A 25,801-nucleotide genomic window follows, 5' to 3' on the forward strand; every position below is an offset into this window, starting at 1 on the left:
AACTACAATTGCTTCAAACATTCTCTTGATTTCAGAGGCTGCAAATGAGTTAAAGACTGTAATGTGAGTTAAGAGATAGTTTAATTGTATCTTCTGACATCTAGTGGAAGAACATTTAATTGTTTTTGCAGTTATTATGTGTTATCAAAATAGATAGCTGAACAGAGATGCACTATTTGTTGTAAAATAAATAATATTTTGTGATCAATTGACTCATTCACGCCCAGCCATTTTCACGGAAGCAATTAGCATTAGAATATAGGTAAGTTTCATCATTATTCACAATTCTGTTTAAAACAGCTTGTTGCAACATGGCTATGGTTGATCTTTTATACTCTGCTGCCACCTGCTGGCCGTTTTTTTTTGTAATAACTACAATTGCTTCAAACATTCTCTTGATTTCAGAGGCTGCAAATGAGTTAAAGACTGTAATGTGAGTTAAGAGATTTGGGGTTGCTTCATGCTGGCGTGGATGCTTTAGAGTGCCTCGTTGTTCAACGTGAGTGCACGCATGTCACAAACAAAAAGACGGATGAGGAAGAATCGTTTTTTTTTTAAATCCAATTTGGCGGTCATGTGGCTTTGGGCTCGCAAGTCCGTTTTAGAGCGCCCCGTTGCCTGCTGGGATATAATCCAGCTAGTGGAGGTTTCAAACAGACATAGTTTATGCATAGACAACCTGCATAAAAAAATATCTTCAAATTTGGCAGGGTTGTTGACACTCTTTTCTGTGAATGTCAATTTTAAGAGACCTTTAGTGAAATTGTACTATTTCCCGCGGCACAGTGGTTGGGGAAGCATTGTTTTCACATTAGAAGGTTTGCCACCATCTTATTTTGCCTTCCAGTGTCTTGTCCTGACCTTTTGTCTTGCTTTCTTCTTCACCTCTGACAAGAAATACCTTATTGTTACCCTGGACTTCCCCTATTTGATGTATCTTTTCCATGTTACAGAAGAGGGAGAGGAGGTGGGATTGTGGACAGTCTGGGGCCTACCGATGTTGTCGCCATTGGTAACCTGATTTATTTGATGATCTTGCCTTGCAAAGAACACAAAAACAGTGCATTGCTCTATGAAGCCGCCCCCTCCCTGACTTCTTCTTGCACTCGACGTTTCCCTTCTTTATTAGAGCAGTAAAGACACATTTGACTCGCTGGTTCAGCCGTTACTCAATGGCCAAGAGAAGAAAAGCCAAATCAGCCCACAGACGAGCACTTACAACATTCTCACATGCACAGGGGCAGGGGCAGGGGCAGGGGCACCCCCCCCCCCCCACACATTTCTGAGGCCTCCTCCTGGTCTGAAGTGCACGAGAAGGAGGGCTAATCCAACGATTGAAGTCCCACAAGTGTCCCTGGAAGTTAGCGAGGCATTAGCAATAAAGCGCCCACGCATGGCTTTTCCCTGAAAAACGAGGGGGACGGCGCCCTTTCCTTCATGCCGTTGTTTTGCTTCTGAAAGCTTCTTATGCAACAGGGCCCAAGTTGAGTAGAGTAGCAGCAGGACGGTGACCATCGGACTGCAGTGTTGTCCTGTGTGCTCATTCTCCCCCTGTCTGGAAATAGCAAGGGGCCTTCTTTTGTCCGTGGCGAAAATAACACATTTGCCACATTTGTGTGTGCGCGGCGCAGTGTGTCTCGGACCTCTCGCTGCACACCAGTAAGCCTGAAAATAGGTCACTGACATCACAACCATTCTGTAAGCCAATTATGTTCCTGGAGTGTGTTGTTGTGCACCAGAACTGATTGCAAAACAAAGACATTTTTTTAATACAAATACCGAACAAATAGCATAGTTTGCCAATTCAATGATGTTGACAAAGGGAAATACAGTAGCTACCTGTGAACTAATCATCAGAAAGTCACATAATATGTATCTTGAGTTGCGTTGGAAATGTATGACGACTCAGGATGCTGCGGTCGTATGGATGCTTGACAAGGGCGCCCTTTTATGGGAAGGGGTTGTCGGGCGTGTAGTTAAAACTGGCGTCCAAGAACATCGCCAAAGTGCCCAGAGTGGTGATTATGACAAAAAGCCACAGGAAGAGACGATCCACCACCAGGGCAATGAACTGCCAGTCCTCTGTTATCTGCGGACACACACACACACACACACACACACACACACAATCATAAAAAACATCAACACTACGTACAATACTACCAGGAATAGGTCATCCAGATCCATAAAGTAAAAATCCTGAAACAGTTTAGCTTCAGCAACATGTGCTTCTACTCAACATGTTGATGAGCTTGTTTACCTACCAGTGGAGTAGAAGCACCTGTGGCAATTGCCAATCTGCGGCAGAATTTTTACTTTAGGGACCTGGATTCCACCAACCCTGAATACTACTAACGCAACAAAACAGTTGCAACTGTGTACCATGTACTTGCTAATACGGTATAGTTGGAGTTACGTAGGCCAGCGCTACTGATTCTGAAGGCCTTGGGCAGATTAAACTGACATGGCTTGACAGAGACTGAAAAAAGTCATCGACAAGAACGTACTGGATAGAATTAGACTGTTGGGAATCAATTCATACAAAATCCTAGAATTGCGGTTGTAAATACAGAACGTGATGGGCCACCAGCCACGTTTCTCACCGAATCGTCGGTATCTTGCTTCTTCAGCTGCTCGGCCATGTACGTGACGGCGGCGATGGCCGACTTCAGGTTGGGAGGAAGGATCAGACAGAATCCATCCGTCTCTGGAAGCCTTTGAAGCCGCACCGGAGTCTCGCACCTAAATGATGCAGAGGTGTTTGCGCTATGGGAGCATTTTATACGTTCAAAGGCACTTTCAAACTAGGCAAAAGTTAAACCGTTTTCAATATGGCTTGTTGTTGACCCTTGTATCCGGCGGAGGGCACAAATGCGTGTTCGTCACTCATCTTGGTGATGAGTGACAGCAGCAGTGAGCTCCTAAAGCCAGGGATGTGATTTTTCCGCTAATTCGCGGAATTCCGCTTTTTTTATCCCCCCCCCCCAAAAAAAATCCTATTTTTTTATTTATTTTATTTTTTTTTTAGTAGTTCATTGTGTATGCACATGACTCCGACAGATAACATCTTCTGCTATAACAAAGACATTTGTGGTATGCTCTAATATGAGTTACTTTTCATTTGGTCATGATACAATTATTTGTTCATGAAATTTGAACCCCTCAACATTATTTATGTGTTAACTTAGTAATCACATTAGTTAGATATGATGATATTCTCAGTGATAGTTTTTAAAAGCAAAGGCAGTCCAATGTTTTTGAATGTGACTGATTTTGAGTTGACTAAAACTGCCATTTTATATGGGATAGTTCAATATACATTGAAAATTTATGCTGTTGTTTTGTCTATTTCTTTGTCATGTGAGTGCATTGAAAGTACTTAAAAACACGGAAAACCCATGAGCTCCGGGGGGCTTTGCCCCCCTTGTTCCCCCACCAGGGCACTGGACCTAGCTGGGTGCCAGCGGCCCCCAGACCCCCGGCTAAATTTTCAGATAATTTCACTTTGGTCAAATCACATCCCTGTAAAGCACAAGGTCGATTGTGAACCTTTGACCTCTACATAGAAATGCAGTCGGAAGTTGTGCGAGTGGCTTAGGAATGGAGCAACAACACGAGCTGCAAGACAACAGAATAAGTAATTGACACCTCACTTTAAACAGCCCTCCGAGATGAAGAGGACGAAGGAATAGACTTGAGTGTGACACGGATCGCCGCCACACAAATCTTCACACGTCTTCAACAGGATTAGACCCTGATGCCCAACCAAAATAGTGGTTTAGGAGCTGGTGGTTTTGCCGTGGGGCTTAGTTTAACTGACCCAGGATGTTGTCGGTACTGAATGAGGCTGTGAGTAGTGTGTTGCATTCACGTTTTTTATGACTTTACCTGCCTCTCCAAGGTATGACAAGATCAGGATTGATCTTGCGGAAGAAGTACTCCCCTCCGGGCTGTCGTCCGTTGAAACTTGTGTCGGGTGTTTGGTCACAAGAATCCTCTTTCAAAAGACACTCCTCTTGCTCGGGCCGGGTCATGCCGATATACTTGGGCAGGAAATTTATGAAGAACTGGAAGGTCAAAGTCAGAAATCAAGATTGTGTTTTTTTTTTTTTAGAGCAGGTGGAAAGTTCTGGTAAATTTCTAGTGGCAAGTTTGGAAATAATCCAAATTGGAAACGTCCAACTTGAAACCCAAATCTTTCTGGATGGTCTGGATTTTCATCCATCCATCCATTTTCTTGACCGCTTTTCCTCACAAGGGTCGCGGGGGTGCTGGAGCCTATCCCAGCTGGCTTCGGGCAGTAGGCAGGGTACACCCTGAACTGGTTGCCAGCCAATCACAGGGCACACAGAGACAAACAACCATACTCACAATCACACCTATGGACAATTTGGAGTGTTCAATTAACCTGCCATACATGTCTTTGGAATGTGGGAGGAAACCGGAGTACCCGGTGAAAACCCACGCAAGCACGGGGAGAACATGCAAACTCCACCCAGGAAGGCCGAAGCCCGGACTCGATCTCACGTCCTCAGCACCCGGGAGGCGGACGTGCTAACCAGTCAGCCACCGTGCTGCCCCTGGATTTTCATCATATAGCCAATTAGTTTTAGAGACAAAACTAGAGAGATTGAGAAGGTTTGGTCATGTGCAGAGGAAGCGCAGTGGATTTATCGGTAGGCGGATACTAGAAATGGATCTGATAGGTAGGAGGACAAGAGGAAAACCAAAAAGGAGATTTATGGATGTTGTTTGGAAAGACGTAGAGCAGGAGATGTTTTGAAAGGGATCTTTTGCTGTGGACACCTTTTAAATAAGATGAATCCGAAAGACTCACACTGCGAACCCAGCTGGGCATGATGTGCGTGCTGGGTGTACGGTGGTGTAAGTTGAGGACGACCACGCTCAGGATGACCGAGAATGTGACCAGGATCATGGTGAACATCACGTAGTTGACGATAATGGGGATGGCCAGTGAAGTCTCCGGGACCCTGTCCGCCAGCAGCAGCATGAAAACGGTCAAGGCGATGAGAACCGAAATAGAGAGGGTCATCTTCTCTCCTAGGAACAAAAAATATGACGGATGATAACGCACTCTGACATATTGTTTTTTGTGAACAAGGAAAATATTTCAGTTTCATACCTGCGCCAGGGGGAAGGTAGAAGACAAAAATAGCCAAGACACTCGTGAGGATGCAGGGAACAATGATGTTGATGATATAGAAAAGAGGCTTCCTCTCGATGATCAGGTAGAAGGTGATGTCCTCATACAGATCCTCCTTGACGTTCTTTCTTGAGGGTTTGTGGCATATGTTCCACTCACCGTTCTCTGTTGTGTGACAAGAAATGAAGAGAAAGAACCGCAAAATGACTCAGGGCACGCATGTCCGTCACCCACCGGTGAACGCGTTCTCGTCTATGACGATCTCCCGGATCTCCTTTCCCTCGTCGTCCAGATAATACTGCAGATCCACTTCCGAGGCATCGTAGGTGTACGACCTGAAAACCATGCTGCAGTTTTGCCAGTCGAAGGGAAAGTATGCAACCTGTGGAAGAGTTCGGTTTTGTGAAAAGAGCAATGAGACGTGTGCACTGCGGCGATCTTTACAATCAGACCGCACCTCGATAGAGCAAGAACTGCGGTAGATGGCCGGCGGAAGCCAGTTGACCGTCCCGTCATTGTACACCAAGACGTTGACATATAAAGCTACGTCAAATTGACCATCATTGCTGAAGAGATGACAAAAGACTTGTGAGGTTTTCTAAAACGTATGGAAAGTTATTTGAAATTAATAGAGCGGACACTCACTTGTTTATGAGGTAGACATCAGGGCGCCACACCTTATTCGCAGGAATCCTCAAAACATTTATGTTGTCGTAATTTTTCGGGTCCCACGACAGGCGGTAGTCTTTCCACTCCTGCCGACATGCCATACTTTGACCTTCATCATACAGTTTCATTTACCACAGTCTATTATTATTGAAATCACGATTCTTCATTCGTACTGCTTTAAAATTCAAGGCCCCCCGATTTCAAATTGTCATTACCGCCAAGCAAAAAGACTGAGTGAGAATGAAGGTAAAACTGAGGCGGGAAATCATTTGCGGTGCATGAAAAGTGACAAGTGAACTTGGCTGGAGTGATAATGCGCGTTTGTACCCTCATACCAGATTCATGAACACGTTGGTCGTCATCTCGCCGTTCTTCTGATTCTGCAGTCAGGTAGTCACACGCATCCAAGGTCATCCATTAGTCATTTACGGCTGCATTTGCATGTTTGAGTGTGCATGCCTGTATGATTCTGTTTGTGTGCTCACCAAGCTGACAAGCTGGGACAGAGTCATTCCCACCCGCACCATCACTCTCTCCTCCCAGTACTGAGCGGGTCTCACCTTCAAGTTGTAGGTCTTAAATATCTTCTGATGGAGCTTCCGCTCTATTTCTGATGCTCCTGGGCCAACACACACAATCAAGTACTGATGCTAATGCTAATTAGCGATGATGACCGAAAAATGGGACTGAAGGATGTTAGCCACACAGCGTCGGCGACTGTTTGCCACACAGCACAATACAGGAGAACGTGTGAATAGCAAAATATGCCCTCTGATGACAAACTGGACCTTCCTACCAAATATGTACCGTAACAAGACAAGGGGGCGGACAAAGAAGGGCAACCAGGGCATGCAGAGCGAGTGGTCAGCGGGCCAGGTGCTGGTTGGTGTGCGGCGAGTCGCAAAGGTGACTGAGCTAATGTAATTGATATGCAGCAGGGGAGCGGGATCAAAGGGATGTCTGGGATACCAGCGCCACGTGGGCCCCGAATAGACTGATTATCAAACAATGATGTGTTAATAGGTTTGATTGAATGTACCGTAGTGGACAGTCTGAAGTTGTTTTGAATGTGAAAAAACACTGTTTTTGAAATCTGCGGAGAACCACTAAAGTGCTTCTTGTCGATGTCAGAGCGCTGTGCAGCGCCGTTTGTGCCGGGTCAAATGCAGCCATCTATTTATCGTTGACAATGAGCGTGTCAATGACATAGCCTCTCTTGCCCATTACAATCATACAGCGAGTATAAAAAATGATCGCTTCATCAATCAATTAGGAAGTGGATGAGCTGATTCAACATTAAGCAAATAGTTTGGCTAAGGCCGAAGCACTTCGTCAAACATCTTTGCGAAGGTCTAGAGCGGAGATATTGCCGCGTCCTTGCATCCAATTCTATTCTAAATTACGCTAAAGGAATATTATAGAAAGCAGTTATGTCCTTACCAGTAAAAGAGAGACAAAGGCATATGATAACGAGTTGGTTGACTTTCAGGTGAACGTTCATCCTGTTATTTTTTCCACCCATCTTCTTGTGGTAGTCCAAAGACCCCATGAACCCCCAGAGGTCACACCTCTGCACCTTCACCCCGACGGATGCTGCTCTCCGGTATCTCCAGCTCAGAAAGTCGACACTTCCACTCATCTATTTGGCACCTTTTGGCAGCTCTTCATCCAACAAAGAATCTCCCTTTCTGCTGTCTTTGCCTGCTTCGGATCATACCTCAACGCTGGGGAACCACGGCCTGATTGGGTACTGGTGCTGGGAGTGACGAGAGGGTGGAATTTGTTTGTACTGGGAAGCCTTTGGAGGAGACACCTGTTGGTGCGCACCAATCTGAGAATGTTGGGACTGTGGGGACAGTGGGTGGAGAACAAAGAGGAAGTGGAGGGGCGGTAGTAGTCCGATGGCAATAAAGGACTAGCAGTGTGTTATGTGCTATGACAATGGAGATATTTTTGGAGATGTGTGCACGTGGGTTGGGTGTACCAAATATTTGTTATTTCCTGACCTGACTTCAAGCGCGTTCTACTCTCATTTAGTGAATCAGACTTCAAGGTGCCTTTTGTAAGGCCAAAAAAGTACAGAACCTTTACTCGTACAGTGATTACAATGCATCACTGTGTTTTCTCTCAGGGAGGCCTCAGTAGAATGCGTTCCACAAAATAAGCAGCTACTGTGTATTGGGTCAGAGTCTCACGTTTACCTTGCAATGGTCAGAGTCTCCGGAGGGAAAACATAAACAGGTCATTAATCAGCCACAAGTTGATGGTGGCTAAAGGGAAAATGTCTCCAACTCGAACGGCTGCCAGCGGGTTAAATGCTTCAATGACACAGCACTCGCATGGTCTTTACTGCCTCAGTTTTAGGATGCCGCGATAAACAAGCTCAATGATCCTGATGTGGCTTATGGCGGCTACTTTCTTCTTCTTTGTCCAACTTTGGAGTATGTTACATCTTTGTGAATCCGGGCAAGGTATAAACCCATGAAGGCCAGGGAAGTCCATGAACCGGTGCCCGAAACAGATGACGCTTTATGCATTATTTTACCTCAGATCTTTATTGAAAGTAATGTGAAAAAGAAAGTGTATACTGTATTGACATCCAGACTGGAAAAAAAACAACATACTAAAAGGTCGCCTATACAGTGGGAATTCCACAGGCTATTCACAGCTGCAATGTAAGAATAGCCTCCCTGTACAAACATACATAAGTGCTTTAAATACAAAGAGGATTAGTTTAGGCACAGGAATATCCATACAGCATGTGACACACTGCGGCACATTGTGACACATGGAAATGAAAAGCATACAGCTGGGTCATTATGGCATCTGTTGTGCCTCGTGTTTATTTGTTGACACCGCTTCGAAATATTTATGCCACGCTGGATCCACGCTCTGGCGCAGATGAACACGCATGAATATTTTTAGCATTGAAATGAACTAGTGTTAGCACGTCTGCCTCACAGTTTTGAGGTTCCGTGTTTGAATCTGGGCTCAGGCTTTTTTGTGCGCGATGTTTGTGTGTTCTCAAGCCTGGCCACCTACAACAGTTGTCCGACCAACCGAAACTTTCACAACATTTCCACGAGCCCAAAGTTTATTTGCATTTTCTTTCAAACACCGGATTAGAAAGGGTCGGTGGGCGCGCGATTGAGGCTGGCCTTAATAAAAATAGCCAAGGTGCCAACGGTGGTGAAGATGACAAATATCACGAGGAACATGCGGTCCACCACCATGGCCACGTACTGCCAGTCCTCCTTCAGCTGGGATGCAGGGGAAGCAGAATCAGAGAGGCACAGTTAAAAAATAAAAAATAAATTTGCATCAAATTAATTGCGAATGGTGAAAATCTCACAGCTTCGTAGTCCTTCTCGGCCTGCAGTGCTTCAGCGATGTACGAGATCGCCTCGATGGCGGACTTGAGTTCGGGGGGCAGTGAAAGGTAGCTACTGGGCCCGTCAATGAATTTCCTTAGGTCGGATGGTTTGCCCTCTGCTTGGAATCTGCATACAAATGAACAGTACTGACAGTGAGAGGATTTTCTAGCGTTGAGAGACTGAAGAGACTTATATATATGTCCGTCCATCCGTCCGTCTTCTTCCGCTTATCCGGGGTCGGGACGCGGGGGCAGCAGCTATAGCAGGGAAGCCCAGACTTCCCTCTCCCCAGCCACTTCAGCCAGCTCCTCCGACGGGACCCCAAGGCGTTCCCAGGACAGCCGAGAGACATAGTTCTCTCCAGCGTGTCCTGGGTCGTCCCCGGGGTGTCCTGGGTCGTCCCATATATTTGTGTGTATACATAATTACTTATGTACTTAAGTGTATTTCAAAAACTGTAGTCAAGAGTGGAATAGTTCATGCTCAGATTCTCCTTTTTGAGAACTGACCACCAGAGGACAGTGTGGCTCTGCATCCCGGACCGACCTGGGTGTGGAACAACCTGCTTGGTATTCACTTCAAACACTAGGTGAGTTTACAATGCAGTGGTGGTCCTGGCAAAGAAGCTTTGACCTCTGTAAAGGGGGCTCCTTAGTTGGGGAGACAGAGATAAGGGAAAAGGGAAAAAAGAGAGAAGAGACTTGTTGGCCTCGTAAGTTTTTTCTCTTCTGGTTCCCCCCATCAGTGCTCAAAGTAGCACCACAGCGAGGAGTAAATTACAATTCATTAGACTAATTCAACTAAAACTGGCTGTGTCTGGTGCCAAGACATGCACTAAATCCAATTAAGTGTGTGTGAGTGTGTGTGTGTCTTGGGACATACTGCGGCCTCATCAAATTGCTCTTCTAGACCCTTACCGGGTTGACTTTTTGCTCTTCACACTCATTATAATTCTTTTTTTCTTCAATAATGAAGAGGTATGCAGAAAATGCCGGTGACCTCATGACTAATGGGCGTGGCCTCACCTGTTGGGTTTAGGGAACAAAATGGAGGAGTCCGGCTTGCGGATGAAGTACTCGTCGGCCGCCTTGTTGATGGCAAACACCTTTTTCTCTCGTTGGACAGGCATCATTTTGAGGGCCAGGGGCACCTCCACTTTGGGGCGCAGGATGCAGAGGTATTGTGGCAGCATGTGGATGAAGATCTATGGAAAAGGAGGGAAGTTTAGTTTAATTTGGATCTCGATTTATGGTCAAAATGAGATTTAGTATTTGGTCTGCTTTCGCCTGTTTAGGCTGAACACGTCATCAAAATGCTGAATTTGTGGGGAGAACGAGCGTGCTGGGTAACGTGATCCATCTCCTCGGCAGTTGGCTCTCATGATGACCTTGAGTGACATTTAGCGGATCTTCTCATTAAAGGACAAATGTCGAAGTGGATTTTTTTTGGGGGGAAAGACACCTGTCGGAATTTGATGGGGAAAATGGCTTTCCTACGGTTGGTCATATGGCATGTTCTCACCCTGCGGACCCACAAGGGCATCATGTGGGTGTTGGGCGAGCGGTGGTGCAGGTTGAGCACGACCACACTGAGGATGACTGAGCACGTGACCAGGATCATGGTGAACATGATGTACTTGACGATGATGGGAACGCCCAGCGAGGTCTCTGGAATTTTGTCCGCCAGCAGCAGCAGGAAGACGGTCAGGGTGAGCAATACGTTGATGGAAAGTCCCATCTTTTCACCTTAGGTGGAGAGCAAAGTAAACGCGAAGGTGTTGGTCCGATAACCTCAGCAAATTCATAATGTCATTTGGACTCGTCAGACTCGTACCTGCATCCGGCGGCAGGTAGAAGTTGAAGATGGCGATGATGGTGATGAGGATGCAAGGGATGATGATGTTCACTACGTAGTAGAGCGGCTTCCTCTCGATGATCAGGTAGAAGCTCATGTCCTCGTACAGATCTTTGTTCATGTTCTTTCTGCACGGCTTGTGTCTGATGTGCCACTCGCCGCTCTCTGGGGACGCATGGCCAATATGTTAATTGAACTCATCAGCGTTTAAGGAATAGCTGAACAAAAAGTGCTGTACAGAAATGCAAGGGTTGTTCCATATTTTGGACCAACTGGAGATATTTAAGGGAGGGCTGGCTGACTCCAAAATATAATTAGAAATGGTATTTAACCCTGGAGAACCCACGGGGTCAAATTTGGCCCCTATAAATTCTGCTACTCGAATAACAATGACCTTTTTTTTTTTTTTTACAAATTTAACTTCAAAACTCCAGAGTGCCACTTCTGACCCCTGCATGGGGCCCTTTTACTTTTTATTTTATTTTATTTTTTTACAAATTTAACTTCAAAAGTCCAGAGTGCCACTTCTGACCCCTGCATGGGGCCCTCTAGTGGATGAATATTGCACTTACATGAGCCAGAGTGGTGGTGACAAGATGGCTGGCAACAAACATGCTGTTTTGTTGAGCTGGAAATCAATCCAAACAAAACCATCTTCTCAGCAAACCATCAGATGGTAAAATTGTGGTTTTTTTTTTGTTAATCTATTTCATATCATGCTGCAGAATGCCTAGGAGTATGTTTTATATATATATATTGATAAATTAGCAACTCTGAGCTAGAAAAAACGTATATTTTGGTGTTCAGTGAACTTATAGCAGTCATTTAATGTATTATTCATAATTTTCCAAAGAAGAAAAGGGTTCTTGGGTTCTCCAGGGTTAAGTTGTCATCTTTATGTCTTAAACAAGATGCTCTGAGGTCGAAGTGTCCCCTTAGTGTTGTACATCCCCTCACCGCTGAAGGCCTCGTCCAGCAGGATTTCCCGTATCTCTTTGCCGTTTGCATCCAGAGCGTACTGGAGCTCGATCTCGGTGGAGTCGTACGTGTACGAGCGGAACTGCATGCTGCAGTTCTGCCAGTCGAAGGGGAAATATGTCACCTGAGTGTGGGGGAAAAGGAAAGCTTTGAAGTCCAGTCGAGGAGTGTGAAAGCAGAAAGGTGTTGTTTAGTAAAGAACGATATCCGCACCCTAACGCCACAGGAACTCAGGTAAAGTGCAGGTGGGGTCCATGTCACCCTGCCGTTGCTATAAACCTGTACGTGAACGTGGAGCGCCACATCAAATACGCCATCATTGCTGCAAAAGAGAACAAACGGATATGTGTTTTGTTTTTAATTCATTCACTTCCAGCCCAGTAAAATTGACTGAGTTCAATTTTTTAACACAGTCGCCTTACTTGTTGATCAGATAAATGTCCGGCAGCCACACTTTTGAAGCGGGAATACGCAACACCTCAATCCCGTCATGCTCTTTGGGATCCCATGACAAATTGTAATCTCGCCACTCCTGTTTGCAAACTTCCTTTTAAAAAAAAAAAGTGTCTCGATGGAAGGAAGGCTTTGAACAAGTGCTTACCAAATTCATGACGACGACCGTGCTCATTTCTTCATTTTTCATATTCTGAAGGATGCGGGAAAAGAAAATAGAAGTCAATGTATTGTTTGGTTCGGAAAGGTTTTTGGATAGCGAAACTTGATTCAAGATGAGTATTCATGTGTGCATTCATGTGTGTTTCTTTTGACTGAGCCCGACTGGCTATTTAAAACCCAGTTCGGAATGTCAGGCAGACAGCTGGGGCGGGTAGCGAACAGGGGGACACTTACTGGAACAACAAAACTTCTATAGCGACGTAACTGGGGACAAAATACGAGCCAATGTCGCATACGTTCACTTGAACTCACCATTCCAACAAACGAGGAGAGGGTCATGCCCACTCGGACCACCAGTCGCTCCGTGGGGGAGCGCGCAGGCCGGACCTTGAGGTTATAGTTAGCGAAGACCTGCTTGGTTAGCGCCTGCTCGACATCCCCTGCTCCTGAACAAATCAAAGTCACACAAAAAAGGTCATACATGCTGTTTGTAATGTTTAATTTGAACCAAATGCTGCCGGTTTTGCGTAGAGTATCAAGTGCTGGCTTTCTTTTCCAATCACGTCAAACACAGTGGTAGGTTCGAAACGCCATGGATCAAAAATGTTGTCATGTTATGTCACCAGCCAATCGGAGAGCCTCGTATCTGTTCAGTTTAAAATGTTATTCTCCCAACATGCAATGCCGTCCAGTTTACCCCGCTTATCTTCATTTTGAACTTTTTGGGCAATCCTTGGTTGCTTGTATGAGGTCAAAGCAAATCACCATATTTGACAGCAATTAACTAACTTCCACACTGATACTTGCTTGACAGGAATGCCGTAATGTGACGGGAAAGACCTCTACTTGATGAGTCTGGGCTACCATCCGACCTGAACCCTTTGAGCAAAAAAGTCAACCAGTCGTGCAGTTCTGGTGGTTCTAGATCAGAGTAACCTAACGGTGCCAACAACTGGTCTGGATCCAACCAGTAAGTAAGTTACACAAATTTCTAGCGCTGGACATAGAATTCAAGGCAATCCACTAGAGAGATAATGTCTAATTGTTGAGGTTGTTTACATTTCATTATAAACATCATGCTTGAGATTCCAAACGCGAATGATTTTCTCCATGGTTCATTTAATTTCATACGATATATATATTTATTTAACCCTGGAAAACCCACGGGGTCAAATTTGGCCCCTATAAATTCTGCTACTCAAGTAACAAAGACCTTTATTTTTTTTTCCAGCAGTGATTTTGTCCCTGTGTTCTTGTTTCCATTGGCCAAAGCGTGTTTGTTAAATAAAACAAAAAAATTATATAGTTCAATGTAGCTGTGTATTTGATTGATTATTTTCTTAAATTCTAAATAGTTTACTGACAGTTTTTGTTATTCTGATTTTTCGAAAATGATACCCCTAAATCCCAAAAGGGTCAAATTTCGCCCTAATCCTAAATTAGGGAATAAAGGGTTAAAATTGAAAAAACATATATTTTGGTGTTCAGTGAATTTATAGCAGTCATTTAATGTATAATTCATAATTTTACAAAGAAGAAAAGGGTTCTTGGGTTCTCCAGGGTTAAAATATTTTTTTTCATACTCTTGTTAACATACGTTATAAGTGGAAAGGTCATTGATACAGTAATTTCATAATTCATAAAATTCAGTTAAAAATAAAAAGATGTAGTTTACTGTAAAAACAAGTGTGATATTGATTTGTGTTGAGGTCATTTTTTTTTTCTGCCACTAGATGGAATAATTGCATTTTGTATGATGTTGGTGACAGCTCAGTACATTTTTCTTTCATTTTAAGAGCTATATATATATATATATATATATATATATATATATATATATATATATATATCTATATATATACAGTATATATGCATACACGTGACTACTGTTGCTGTTACTTACCTCCCAGTGAACTCAGGCTGCATATGCAACACAGCAGCAGGAACAGATCGGGGCTTTTCATCGTGACAAAAACAACACAACTCCAAATCAAAGCATATGTTTTTTCCCCATTAGTCTGTCGTCTTTCTTTCGTCTTCTTTTGCTGCCGTAGGAGATCTTTAGTGTGACTTCTAGTCCGAGTAGACCGTTGTTGTCTGTCAGTCAGGTCGGACGGGCCAACTGCCGACTGCTCCAATTACATCGGACATGGGGGGGGGGCAGTTGTGTGTGTGTGTGTGTGTGTGTGTGTGTGTGTGTGGGTGTCCCCTTCCCGGGACGTAGCTGCTTGCATGTATAGCTCATTTGGCCTCTCCTTTATGGCTGTAGTTTCCGCTTATCCAGGAAGATATTCGACAAGCTATTTGAGCAAGATTTTCTATTTTTGATGGCTTTTATCACCGGTTCGGGCCTTCCTCTCCAAGTTGACAGCCAGTAAATAAATGAGAGATGTGGCGCTTAGCGGCAACCAACAACATGCCAGCATCATTTATGATCCGCTCCCGCCGCCATTTGGTCCGCGGCCAATTTAATTAGCATAGAAGCAAAGTGTTAACAGTGAACCGGCGAGGAGTGCATCAACGATAGATCACTCGCATTTTATCGGTGGAGTTAAATTGGATTGTTTTCCCCGGGATCATACGCATCAGCAACAAGTGTTGACGTTATCAGTGGAAAATCAATTTGACGGCACTAGACACACTTAATTCAATTAAGAAGGCTTGAGCCTTATTACCTTCTTTTATTTTGATGAACTCAATCTTAACCCTGGAGAACCCTTTTCTTCTTTGGAAAATTATGAATTATACATTAAATGACTGCTATAAGTTCACTGAACACCAAAATATGTTTTTTCAATTTTAACCCTTTTTTTTTTTAACTAGCTCAGAATTGCTAATGTATCAAAATATATATATATAAAACATACTCCTAGGCATTCTGCAACATGATATGAAATAGATTAACAAAAAAAAAAACACAATTTTACCATCTGATGGTTTGCTGAGAAGATGGTTTTGTTTGGATTGATTTCCAGCTCAACAAAACAGCCATCTTGTCACCACCACTCTGGCTCATGTAAGTACAATATTCAGCCACTAGATGGCCCCATCCAGGGGTCAGAAGTGGCACTCTGGACTTTTGAAGTTACAGTACATTTGTAAAAAAAAAAAAAAAAAAAAAAGGTCTTTATTTGAGTAGCAGAATTTATAGGGGCCAAGTTTGACCCCGTGGGTTCTCCAGGGTTAAATTCACTTGCTCCACTTCTATCAGAATAGAAAAAAAAAACACTCTGACCACCAGTGTTACAATCATACAAATATATTAGTTTGTTTTATTCAATTATATCCTTGACTTTGTGTAAGTAGTTATAGAAATAAATGCATATTATATTGCAAATGCAGGGTGAAGATTTGGAGGGGTTAGCAACAGGTTGAGGGAGGCCATTAAGGTCTTCAAGAGTAAATAGAGGGCAAAGTTCCTTTGTGTCCAGTAAATGATTTGGCGCATGCAAGCTTGTCGTCCCGTCTTGGCGAGTTTGGAAATCCTTCACACACCCGCTTGTGTGTCGTTCCATTCCCAAGCTCCCGTGTCGCTCTCACATGGGTATACTTCTACACAGAGATATTGGATATATTGCCTTGCCCCTTTTTGTTTTACAAAAATAGTGTCATTGTAGCTTTGACAGCTGGAAGACGAAGCAGATCGATTTTGGAAGACGATGATTTTCCGGAAGAACGTGCCACCAGAAGTGTCCATGTAGTGCAAAGAACGGCAAACAAAAATAAATCCTTTTGTGGATGGATGTGAGACGTTACCAAGGAAGACGGCGTGTGAGAGGGAGGTGTGCGGTTTAAGTCCCGTGACGGCGGTCGGTCAGTTGTTCTGCGCTTGTTCCGGCAGATCGGGAGAGGGCGAGGAAGAGGGAGGGACGAGAAAGGCCTGGCAATTTTTACGAAACACTCAATCGGAAAAAAACGAAAATCTGTGCTGCATTTGCTTTGGGGGAAGAAATTTATCTTGTGTGTGTGTGTGTGTGTGTATACAATAAAGGTCATTGTATATAAAGTATGTAAGCTGGCACAGTGTAATGCAATATGTCCCATCACAATCTCTTCATTTCAGTCTATATTGAGTTACAATGATAATAATAATTTGCATTATAATCATAATTTTGCTACCTATGGCGGCTGGAAGAAGAAGAAAAAAGGACAGTGTCACTCTTTTGTCAGAGCTCCCCCTCCCTCGCACCCCCCCCCCCACTAACTCTTTTTTTTTTTTTTTTTGTGGTGTTTTCTGCTGCATTGCAGATGTGGCGAAGGGACTCCACCGCAAAGTAACACACACACACACACTCGCGCACGCACACAAGGGCACATACAAATCAAGGCCTATACACGTGAGCTTGCAATATCAATATTACCCCCCCCCCCCCCTGCATTTCCCATCTCAGACATGGTGGTGGCTGCACCTTGTTAATAGTGTTTATTGCTTCTTCTTTTTTTTTTTGCACTCATTGATCTTCCTCCACTGACTCACTCACTCTCTCTCTCTCTCTCTCTCTCTCTCTCTCTCTCGCTCTCTCTCTCATGCACATACATATTATGTCCCCCCCCCCCGCTACATAAAGTATCCACATATATGGCACATCCAGGTTAAGTGTTAGGGATGTGGAAGTTTCTCTCTCAGCCTGGAATGACCCTCACTGCAGGCTGCGAGGGACTCCCCAGGGATGCGAGTACAGTACGTCTAATCGAATTCTAGCGTTTAACCCCTGTCCGTATTTGCGAGCGCGCAGACCATCCCGATATCGATAATTTAAAGCAAACACATAAAGGCAGATATGCAAACCTTGTGCGCTATATTTGTTTTACAGAGGTGCCTTGGGATACATTGGTTAATTTGTTCTGTGAAGTCTCGAATCATTTCCCCCCCCATTGTAATGAATAGAAATGCCATTAATCCGCCTTGGCCACCTGGGGGCAGTATAAAGGCTGTTTCATACTCGACTTTAATGCCTGAATGCAGCAGCCAATCATATTAAAGTGGAACCTGTTCTGTCTAGAACTCAAGTGGGATTCATTTAGTTCTTTGCAGAAGATAAAGAAAATGGTATGGCTGTCCATTCCTTAAAGGGGAAGTTAACCCAAAATCTAGCAGTTTTTATCAAAATTAGAAGGCAGCCATTTTGCCACTTGCTGATGAGTGAAAATGACCTCACAGTTGCTCAGGGCTCAGGTAACAACCAATCACAGCTCAGCTTCAGAAAACAGGTGAGCTGTGATTGGACCATTGCCTGACCTCTAAGCAACTGTGATGTCATCTTCAGTTGACAGCAAGTGGCAAAAATGGCCGCCCCCTAAAATGGATAAAAACGGCTTGATTTTGCATCATAACTCTTATACCAAAAAGTGTAATATTAATCAGAACGTCATGTTTAGACTAGTCAGGTCACATATAACGTTATTGCCAAGAAATGTTTAAGGTTTACTTCCCCTTTTAACCACATAGATGCTAATCATTGACTATGTTAGCATTAGCCTTAAGCTAGCGGACTCATGGCTAAGCTACATGTGTAATTCCCTAACCCTAACCCTGTTAAAAATATTTACTAATTCTACCTGACAAGTAGGTCAGAAGTCCAGTCACTTGTATCTCAAGGCACCACTGCATTCTTTTTTTTTTGGGGGGGGGGGCTTCGAAACCAAGAGGTAATGTTTTAGCTACTATGTCATACAAAGTACGCATAAAGTTACGCATACTCTATTTCAAAACAACCTTGCCTCTTCATTTAACCCTGACAACAAACATTCTCCCCCAAAATATTGCAACATAGAAATGTCCCAGCCCTTAAAATGAAGTAGTTATCAAAGTTTTTTTTCTCCCCCCCACTTTCTGTTTCACAGTTAAATCTTCCGCACCTCCACCCAAGCACTATCTGCCCCATAGTCGTACTTCTGTTCTCGCAGCGGCAGCGTTTAATTAAACATTTGTGTAATTACTTCGTGAAGAATAGTCAAACATTTAATGGACTTAGTGATCCGTAGGGGATGACTGGTCAAACATGGCAACCTGAAGGTCTATTTAGCGATTTAATTAAGGTCTTAAGCGCTTCCGCCGAGTGTGAAAATGGTGTTTTTAACAATTACCGTCTCGGAACAAATCTAACAATAATGGCAATATTAAATGGGTTAATTTAATTGCAAGTTTGTGGTCTTTATGTTCACTCCTCTTTTGCTTAAAAATGAGACAATACTTGTGTAAAGAGCAACATAATTATTGGTATTGCTGGATTGACTGCCATTTTTGATGGCGATATTAATTTGGTGTGTGTATGTTTTTTTTTTAGTTTTTTTTTAGGGGTTGACAGATTGTGATCAACGTCATACAAATAGTGTAAAATTGAGTACAAGTCAAAAACTAATGAAATCACACCACTGGTAATGGAAGATCTCACACATCTCGCACACTCATACAGGCTTTTTAAAAAAATGGCCGACATGCATGGAATATGCTCATGTAACCATTCAACTCAAAACCGCATTCCACCCACTATGGTAAATGCCAGGAAGACTTTTTGCTCGGCTGCTGGACTGACTGAAAAAAAAAAACGAAAAAAAAAAAAACTGCGCTTATGGCAAGAAGGCCACACCTCTTGTTGGAGTTATTGCTTCCCAAATTGTAGTCACATAGAGGTTAGGACGTGAAGGTAGACGGGGGGAGGATGTTATCTTCAGTGTCCAACCCTGTTCAGGCGTCCTCCAGGGGGGGTCCCCTTTCCCACCCGCCCCCGTTTCTCACAGCGCTAGGACGACGAGGTTTTGGTTTTGCTTTGAGGGTCTTTCTTGCCGTTCTGGTGTACGGGCGAGTCACTGGAGGTCTTGGGCGTTTTCCGAGGCGGGCTCTGCTCAGCGACGTCATGCAGGGACGGCTCCCTGTACATGGCCACTGTATATAGGGAGTAAGAAAAACAATAAGTCATCCGTGGCGGGATTTCAATTGTATTTGGTCCGTTAAATTGTAATAATGAAGTTTGATGAATGTTTGACCTTTTTGTCCAATCAAATTTCTGACTCTGTGTGTTGTCATGTCACTCGAATCTGCCCGGAGGTTTAAAGGGAAGTCAACCCAAATGTTAAGTTTTATTTTTTAAATAATACGTTCTGCAGCCCCACTAGTCTAAATATGGTATTCTGGTTAATATTGTGTTAGTGGAATTTGAGTTAACCAGCAAAATCTAGCCGATTTTATTTATCTCAGGTGGCGGCCATTTTGCCACTTACTGTCAACTGAAGATGACATCAGTGTTGCTCAGGCAACGACCAATCACAGCTCACCTGTTTTCTGAAGCTAAGTTGTGATTGGCCGCCCCCTGAGATGGATAAAAAATGGCTGGATTTTGCTTCATAACTCTTATTCCGCAAATGTAATATTAATCCGAATGTCATGCTTAGACTAGTGAGATCACTTTATTGTCAAGAAATGTTTAAGATTGACTTCCTCTTTAAGAATCAATAGTGCATGCCAAATCAGGGTTATTGGTAAATGGTGCATTTTATAATTATTATTATCATTATTATTAGTTTTTAATTTTTATTTGACTAGTAAATTTAGTTGGTTTTGATTTGGGTTTTTTTGAGTGTGTTTGTTAGTTATTATTATTATTATTATTTTAGAAAATGCTTTGTTTTAGTTTGTCTTTTATTAGTTTCAGCATTAGTTTTTTTTGTGTATGGAGAGAAAAAAAAAAAAAAAGGTCACTAAGTATTGTGTGATAAATTAAGGTAAACGACTTCCGGACCTTATTACTTCTATACAGTCGTACAGTAATACCGAAATAAATAGGATAAACCATGAATGCTCCTGAATGTACAGAAGCGTTTAACTGCCTATTTGGAGTCAATATTTTTGACTGGCGAGTATGTTCGAATGTATTTGCGAGTACGTTCGAAAAAAATGCCGAACCTAAATCATTCACTTCAGACATAATAATAAATCATAAACTCTTGTTTACTTAATTTTCCAACGTATTGGTGTAATGTGGGCCAAATGCTTAACTCTTTGACTGCCAGACGTTTTCAGAAAAGGGATGCCGTGGGTGCCAGCCGATTTAAGCATTTTTTGACTGATCTTTCAAGGTCCACAGAAAATTATGTGTTTGGACTATGGAAACACACATACTACCAAATGAAATATTGGACTCTCATCTTTCATCAGAAAAAAAAGTTTGTTTCTACCTTATTCCGTTTTTCAGTAATCAACAATAGAAAATGGTTAGTTTCACCTCTGTTTTGAAAAAAACGTCTTTTAACGTCTTTGGCACTCCGCCATATGATTTTACTAAACGTTATATAACGTTTTTGGCAGTCAAAGAGTTAAAAAATGTGTTAGTTTTTTCACTTATGCATGCGCAAGTAATACCCTGTGGCATTATGGGAAAACGTTTGCAGCAATCCGCACACACTAATCAGCATCTCTCGTGTGTGTGTGATGCATTTTATTTAAACGCTGAACAGCTGCAATTTTGTATGATTTTTATAATTACCGAGTGTTAACGATGCTAGATTGTCCCCCTTGAAGGCCCTGATGGCAAATGACTCGCCGCGGAAACTACGCGAGAGCTTTCCGATTTCGATCTACCTTCAATGAGTTTGGGTAGAAAATGTGCGGCGCCTTTCGTCTTCTTGACGCGGTTTCCCTTCATGACCTGCCCGTCCCGGTTGATGCCGATGTACCAGGCCCGGCCCGACTGCGTCTGTCTGTACAGGATGGACGAGTAGGTGACGTAGTAGTTCTCAAACACGCACTCTTTGAACTTGCACTCTGGCGTGAAGTGTTCCTGGAAGACACACACGCGCAGGTGATAGGTGAGGAATAACACATTTGGGATAAGAGAACGTGGGGGAAATGGAGCCCACATTTCATCATGACAGGGTTACTGGAGCGGGATCTTGATGCCTGGATGCCATTATTTATAGCAGGCTTTACCTGTAACAAACAACAATGGGCTGAGCCCGCCCCTCCTTCCCCCTATATGGTCCAGCGACCCCGCTTTTGGCCTTCAGTACACAAACACATTCACACGCTTGTATTCGACAATATGTCAACAGCGGGACATCCGGCGCAAACCTTCCTAACTCTTCCTCCTCCAGCAGCTCCCCAATTTTTCCTCTCGACACCACATTCTGCCTCTCCTTGTTCACGCCGTACCCCCCCCCCCCTCCCCTCGCATCCCTCCGTCATGTTGTAACCTTGTCGGGGAACAAACCAATTTGCAGGATTGATTTGGAGCCTTGATGTGACGGGTGAGAAGAAAAGGCCTGAATAAGGACTTTGCTCTCTCTCTTTTCCCTCGCATTCCTTCAGATCTCCGTCTGCGTCGCGAGCGTTTCCTGAAGCTTTGGCAGAATAATCCCCCCCCCCCCCACCAAAAAAAAAAGTCCATCCTTGTTTCAGTTGTTTGCCAACAACTGGGCATTAGATTAGCAAACAGAAGCGGAGATTCATCACAATCCTCCTCCCCCCGTCCCTCCAGGGTGCCGTCAGCTGTGCTACTTTGTGTGACAACGCACTCATTTAAGTCGCCGCATTATTCATCGGGCACGCACACGCAGGGGGCAGACGCGCATCTGTCTGCCGGGCTTTTTACTCTGACGAGCCGTCACGACGATCTCATCATTTCCTTCTCTGCAAACGATGAAGGGTCTCCTCGTCACCCCCCCGTCACCTTGAGCGTAGCTTCTGCACTGTCTCCTTAACCTGCTGTACTTCCTTGACTCCTCAGTAGGGGGTGCTCTAAACACGCATCCCTCCACCACACAGTCATTCTGCCCAGGCTTGTTTCTGTGCAAAGCGTGCAGGTGTTTTGTTCAAGCCTCCCCTCAAGTTGCACCTGTTTGGGAACACGCACATCGTTACGCAACTCCGCTCGCGAGGCAGCCATGTGACCGGCGATCACTCGAGGGGACGAGAAAAAGAAGGGGAGATGAAATCATTTTCAATGAGGCTTCCCGTGCACTCTGCCGGGAAATTGATTCAATGTAAGACCTCTGTGAAAAGTCAATAAGCATTAGGTAAGAAAAAAACCCTGCATTACTCTTTGATTGGACGCGAGAAAATGTGAGGAACTTAACTTGGAAGTCACAGACGTCTATTGACCACGTTCAAGAGGACGAATGTATTTCCTGGAGTCAATGCGGTTTGTCGTGTCATGCTGACACCTAGCGTACATACTTCTATCTCATGCATTTGATCGCTAACAGCCAATCAGAGCTGACACCATTTTGCACACTGCGATTAATGGCCCGTTTAATCAAATCTAAAAAGGAACGATGACACAAAAATCTCTCAATTCTAAACATTGCTTATTATTTGTTAGACATGACTCCTGACCACCCCTGGCTACCATGTAGCACTGCCGCTAATATTGATTAGTTCAGCTTTTTTTTCTCCTATATTGTAAATAATAATTAAATAGCACCGCATTGGCCCCAAAAGATGCCCACTGGGCAACGGCCCTGTATGTCAGAAGGCCAGTCCAGCCCTAGAACAAGGTGGGAAAATCTTCAAGTCATTCCTAAAAGTTACAAAAATATGTACTTGAAATAGTAGAAAACTTTTTTTTTTGTAGCAGTTGAACCCCTCTATACACATGAACAGCTGGAGAGGTGCACAGCGGCCACTGCGTCTCACCTTGACTAGGAGACCCTCGTTGAGCATTTGGGGATTTTCCAAAGGGAACACAAAATATCCACTTTCTCACTCCCTCACGTCATCCATTTTCTTCCTTTTGCCACCTTTCCTCCATCCGTCACATTGCATTCTCATTCACTTCCTGCAGGTCACGTGTCCGCCACTTGAGAGGTGACACATTAGAAACAAGACGGCGTGCCTTTTTTTTTTTAATTTATTTTTTTTAATTATTTTTTTTTCTGGAGAGCTCAGTATTGTTCATTCGGTAATTTTACCAATTTGACATGTCATCATCATTGCTCTCTTTTTTTTATATATATTTTTTGTGCCTATTGGGGGTCTTGGTGGTGGAGGGGGGATCGTAGCGTGACTCTTGTTAATTTGCTTAATACTTTTGTATGGATTTATCTTCAGGTCTGATTATTGACTCCCTCCACAAGCTTATCAACAACATTTGCGCGTGTGCACCTTGATTATTGGACGTGGGGGATGGAAACGGGACCCCGAGTGGCTTACTTGCCAGGCAGCTCTCAACAATTTTTCCCGACATTCGGGTTTCTTCTTGAAGAGAGTCAAAGTGAAAGGAAGGAGAGCAGAGGGAGTGAAAAACAAGGGTGCTGACTCAAGGGAAAAAGAGACTAGCGGTTTGTGATTTGATGGCAGGGATGAGGAGGAAGGTCAGCAAAGGGGGAGGGGATGTATAGTAATATACCGTATATGTGTGTGCAAGGCTCTAAATAAATTTTCTTTGAGGAGCAGTTTTACGAATCAAAGACTTCAGTTGAGAAGCAATTTTCAAATTTTGAGGAGCAATTTTCAAATTTTGAGGAGCAATTTGCCCCCCACCCTTCCCCCCGGTTAACCCCAAAAATTTGGCTAAAGTGCAATATATTTTTGCTTTGTTAAAGAGCTATATGAATATAAAAGAGAAAATGAAACATTTCACTTAAAGGGAGGGACAATGGTGTAAAAAAAAAAGAAGATTTTTCAGTGTTTATTGAAAAAAACTATTTCAATAATATGCAAAAAAATATGTTCTATGACATCAACATAATTTTTTTTTTTAATATAAGGGCTAGTAAGCGCTAATTATATTACATGGGTCGCACTGCACCTTACAAGAGGCCGCCATCTTTCTGCTACAGATACCTGAAGGAGACAAACTTAGCAAACATAGTAATTGATGCTCGTCAAGTGTGGTCTCTCTGAGGCACCGTCGTGCGTGTGCTTGGATCGTTGCATTTTATTAGTTCAACACTAGTAGAATTTACTTCTTCTTTTTTTTTTATTACATCAAGAACAATAGCATGGGATGGTTGTTGCAGTATATCATGCAATAGGATAAAAGGAATTCTGAATAGTGTAAATCATTGCGCAATAATCATAATTGTTCATCAATTATCTCTTCAATTTTATTTTTATTTCATAATATTAAAATGTGATAAAGTGGGTGAATGACATGAATCACGATGTGGTTAATTATATTAAAGGGTAAACTATATTAAATGTTAATTAAGTTATTCTCAATTACATTACATTTTTTGATGTGTTTCACTAATTCGATAATAATAATCATCAAGAATGATTTTAAGGACTTTACCCAAGTTTTTTTTTTTGTCAAATTAATAATTTTTAAATGATGATATAACATTAATGTTAAATATAAGTAGGCTAACTTAAGCTGTCAAAGTGGCCTAAATTATAAAACTCTCCATTTGCCACAATTAAAATTAAAAGTACAGGGGGCCGGGGGGGGGGGGGGGGGGGTGGGTGGTCTGATTATGTCTACCTTTGGCATCCAAAAGACTAGCTAAAGCCCTGGACTGAGCTGTGTATAGAGTTTAGAATTTTACAACATTTTCCCCCTGTGGGGAGGATGGTGGATGCCCCGGTATGGGTTCGGCCCAATTATGTCTTCCCGCCTTTCTGTGTTTATACCTGACTGCACGTGTGTCTTTGCTGAGGGCATGTGGTGGGAAGCCAAATTGGCCATGGGAGAAAGCGTGTGTGTTCGTGTGTGTGTTCGTGTGTGTCTTTATCATACAGTTTAACACAGCATGACCCGCCCCCCCCTCCGCTGTCCTCTACTCACACACTAGCAGCAGCCACACATAATTTCCCTCTTGTGGCTTCCCAGGAGGCTTTTCCGCACCGCATGTCTAATAAAATGGGCCACCATGTCCTCAGCTGAGCGCTATTTCTTTAGTTTTTCCACCAACACAAGTTATTTTGCCGTGTCGGAGCAAGAACGCTACTGTTTTTAATTGTTTTAACATTGTAGTCAGGGTTGAATGATTTTGAAAAATAATTATTAATAATAAATAAAATAATTTTTAATAAATACAATTTAATTATTTACAATTATTTATTATAATAATAAATAATTTTATTTAATTATTAATAATAAATAAAATTATTTTTAATAAATAAAAATGTTTTTGCCCTTAATATTGCGATTTAATATGCGATTATTTATACAAGGTCATCGTCCCATGTATTGTTTTTTTTTTTTAACAA

The 25,801-nt window shown here is 43.1% G+C and overlaps 3 protein-coding genes across 4 annotated transcripts in view; all 3 read right to left on the reverse strand.

Moving 5' to 3' along the window:
* Window positions 1-1,900: 1,900 nt before the first annotated feature.
* chrnb1l (cholinergic receptor, nicotinic, beta 1 (muscle) like) lies at window positions 1,901-7,382 on the reverse strand. The gene is made up of 11 exons (XM_077543927.1): window positions 7,352-7,382; window positions 6,319-6,452; window positions 6,169-6,213; window positions 5,810-5,919; window positions 5,622-5,730; window positions 5,399-5,546; window positions 5,144-5,329; window positions 4,838-5,061; window positions 3,889-4,067; window positions 2,604-2,742; window positions 1,901-2,089 (listed from the first exon to the last, which is right to left on the reverse strand). The coding sequence occupies exons 1-11, from the start codon at window positions 7,380-7,382 to the stop codon at window positions 1,949-1,951; spliced, it is 1,446 nt and encodes a 481-aa protein (XP_077400053.1). The 3' UTR covers window positions 1,901-1,948.
* Window positions 7,383-8,390: 1,008 nt separating this feature from the next.
* Window positions 8,391-14,739, reverse strand: chrnb1 (cholinergic receptor, nicotinic, beta 1 (muscle)). The gene is made up of 11 exons (XM_077545223.1): window positions 14,558-14,739; window positions 12,967-13,100; window positions 12,641-12,685; window positions 12,462-12,571; window positions 12,253-12,361; window positions 12,019-12,163; window positions 11,041-11,226; window positions 10,729-10,952; window positions 10,233-10,411; window positions 9,186-9,333; window positions 8,391-9,093 (listed from the first exon to the last, which is right to left on the reverse strand). The coding sequence occupies exons 1-11, from the start codon at window positions 14,616-14,618 to the stop codon at window positions 8,956-8,958; spliced, it is 1,479 nt and encodes a 492-aa protein (XP_077401349.1). The 5' UTR covers window positions 14,619-14,739; the 3' UTR covers window positions 8,391-8,955.
* Window positions 14,740-18,281: 3,542 nt separating this feature from the next.
* fgf11a (fibroblast growth factor 11a) overlaps window positions 18,282-25,801 on the reverse strand; it is a 39,610-nt gene continuing 32,090 nt past the window's right edge. The window contains exons 4-5 of one of the 2 annotated variants that reach the window (XM_077544967.1): window positions 21,233-21,431; window positions 18,282-19,540 (exon numbers count right to left, since the gene is read on the reverse strand). In XM_077544967.1, coding sequence (XP_077401093.1) covers window positions 19,398-19,540; window positions 21,233-21,431 — 342 coding nt within the window. In that variant the 3' untranslated portion in view covers window positions 18,282-19,397. The remainder of the gene's footprint in view (window positions 19,541-21,232; window positions 21,432-25,801) is intronic. The other variant, XM_077544968.1, reaches the window with a different exon arrangement.

This window comes from Vanacampus margaritifer, chromosome 15 (genome assembly GCF_051991255.1).
Source record: "Vanacampus margaritifer isolate UIUO_Vmar chromosome 15, RoL_Vmar_1.0, whole genome shotgun sequence".
Taxonomy (NCBI): Eukaryota; Metazoa; Chordata; class Actinopteri; order Syngnathiformes; family Syngnathidae; genus Vanacampus; species Vanacampus margaritifer.

Excerpts from the sequence above, each read along its gene's own strand:
- chrnb1 (XM_077545223.1), bottom strand. The coding sequence starts at position 14,618 with ATGAAAAGCCCCGATCTGTTCCTGCTGCTGTGTTGCATATGCAGCCTG. Across the intron at positions 10,953-11,040 it reads CTACCTGCCGCCGGATGCAG|GTGAAAAGATGGGACTTTCC; the intron begins GTACGAGTCTGA and ends TCTCCACCTAAG. Across the intron at positions 9,334-10,232 it reads TTGTTCCCTAAACCCAACAG|ATTCCAAGCAGAGGGCAAAC; the intron begins GTGAGGCCACGC and ends ATTTGTATGCAG.
- chrnb1l (XM_077543927.1), bottom strand. The coding sequence starts at position 7,382 with ATGGGGTCTTTGGACTACCACAAGAAGATGG. Across the intron at positions 4,068-4,837 it reads TGCCCAGCTGGGTTCGCAGT|TTCTTCATAAATTTCCTGCC; the intron begins GTGAGTCTTTCG and ends TTGACCTTCCAG. Across the intron at positions 2,090-2,603 it reads AGCAAGATACCGACGATTCG|ATAACAGAGGACTGGCAGTT; the intron begins GTGAGAAACGTG and ends GTGTGTCCGCAG.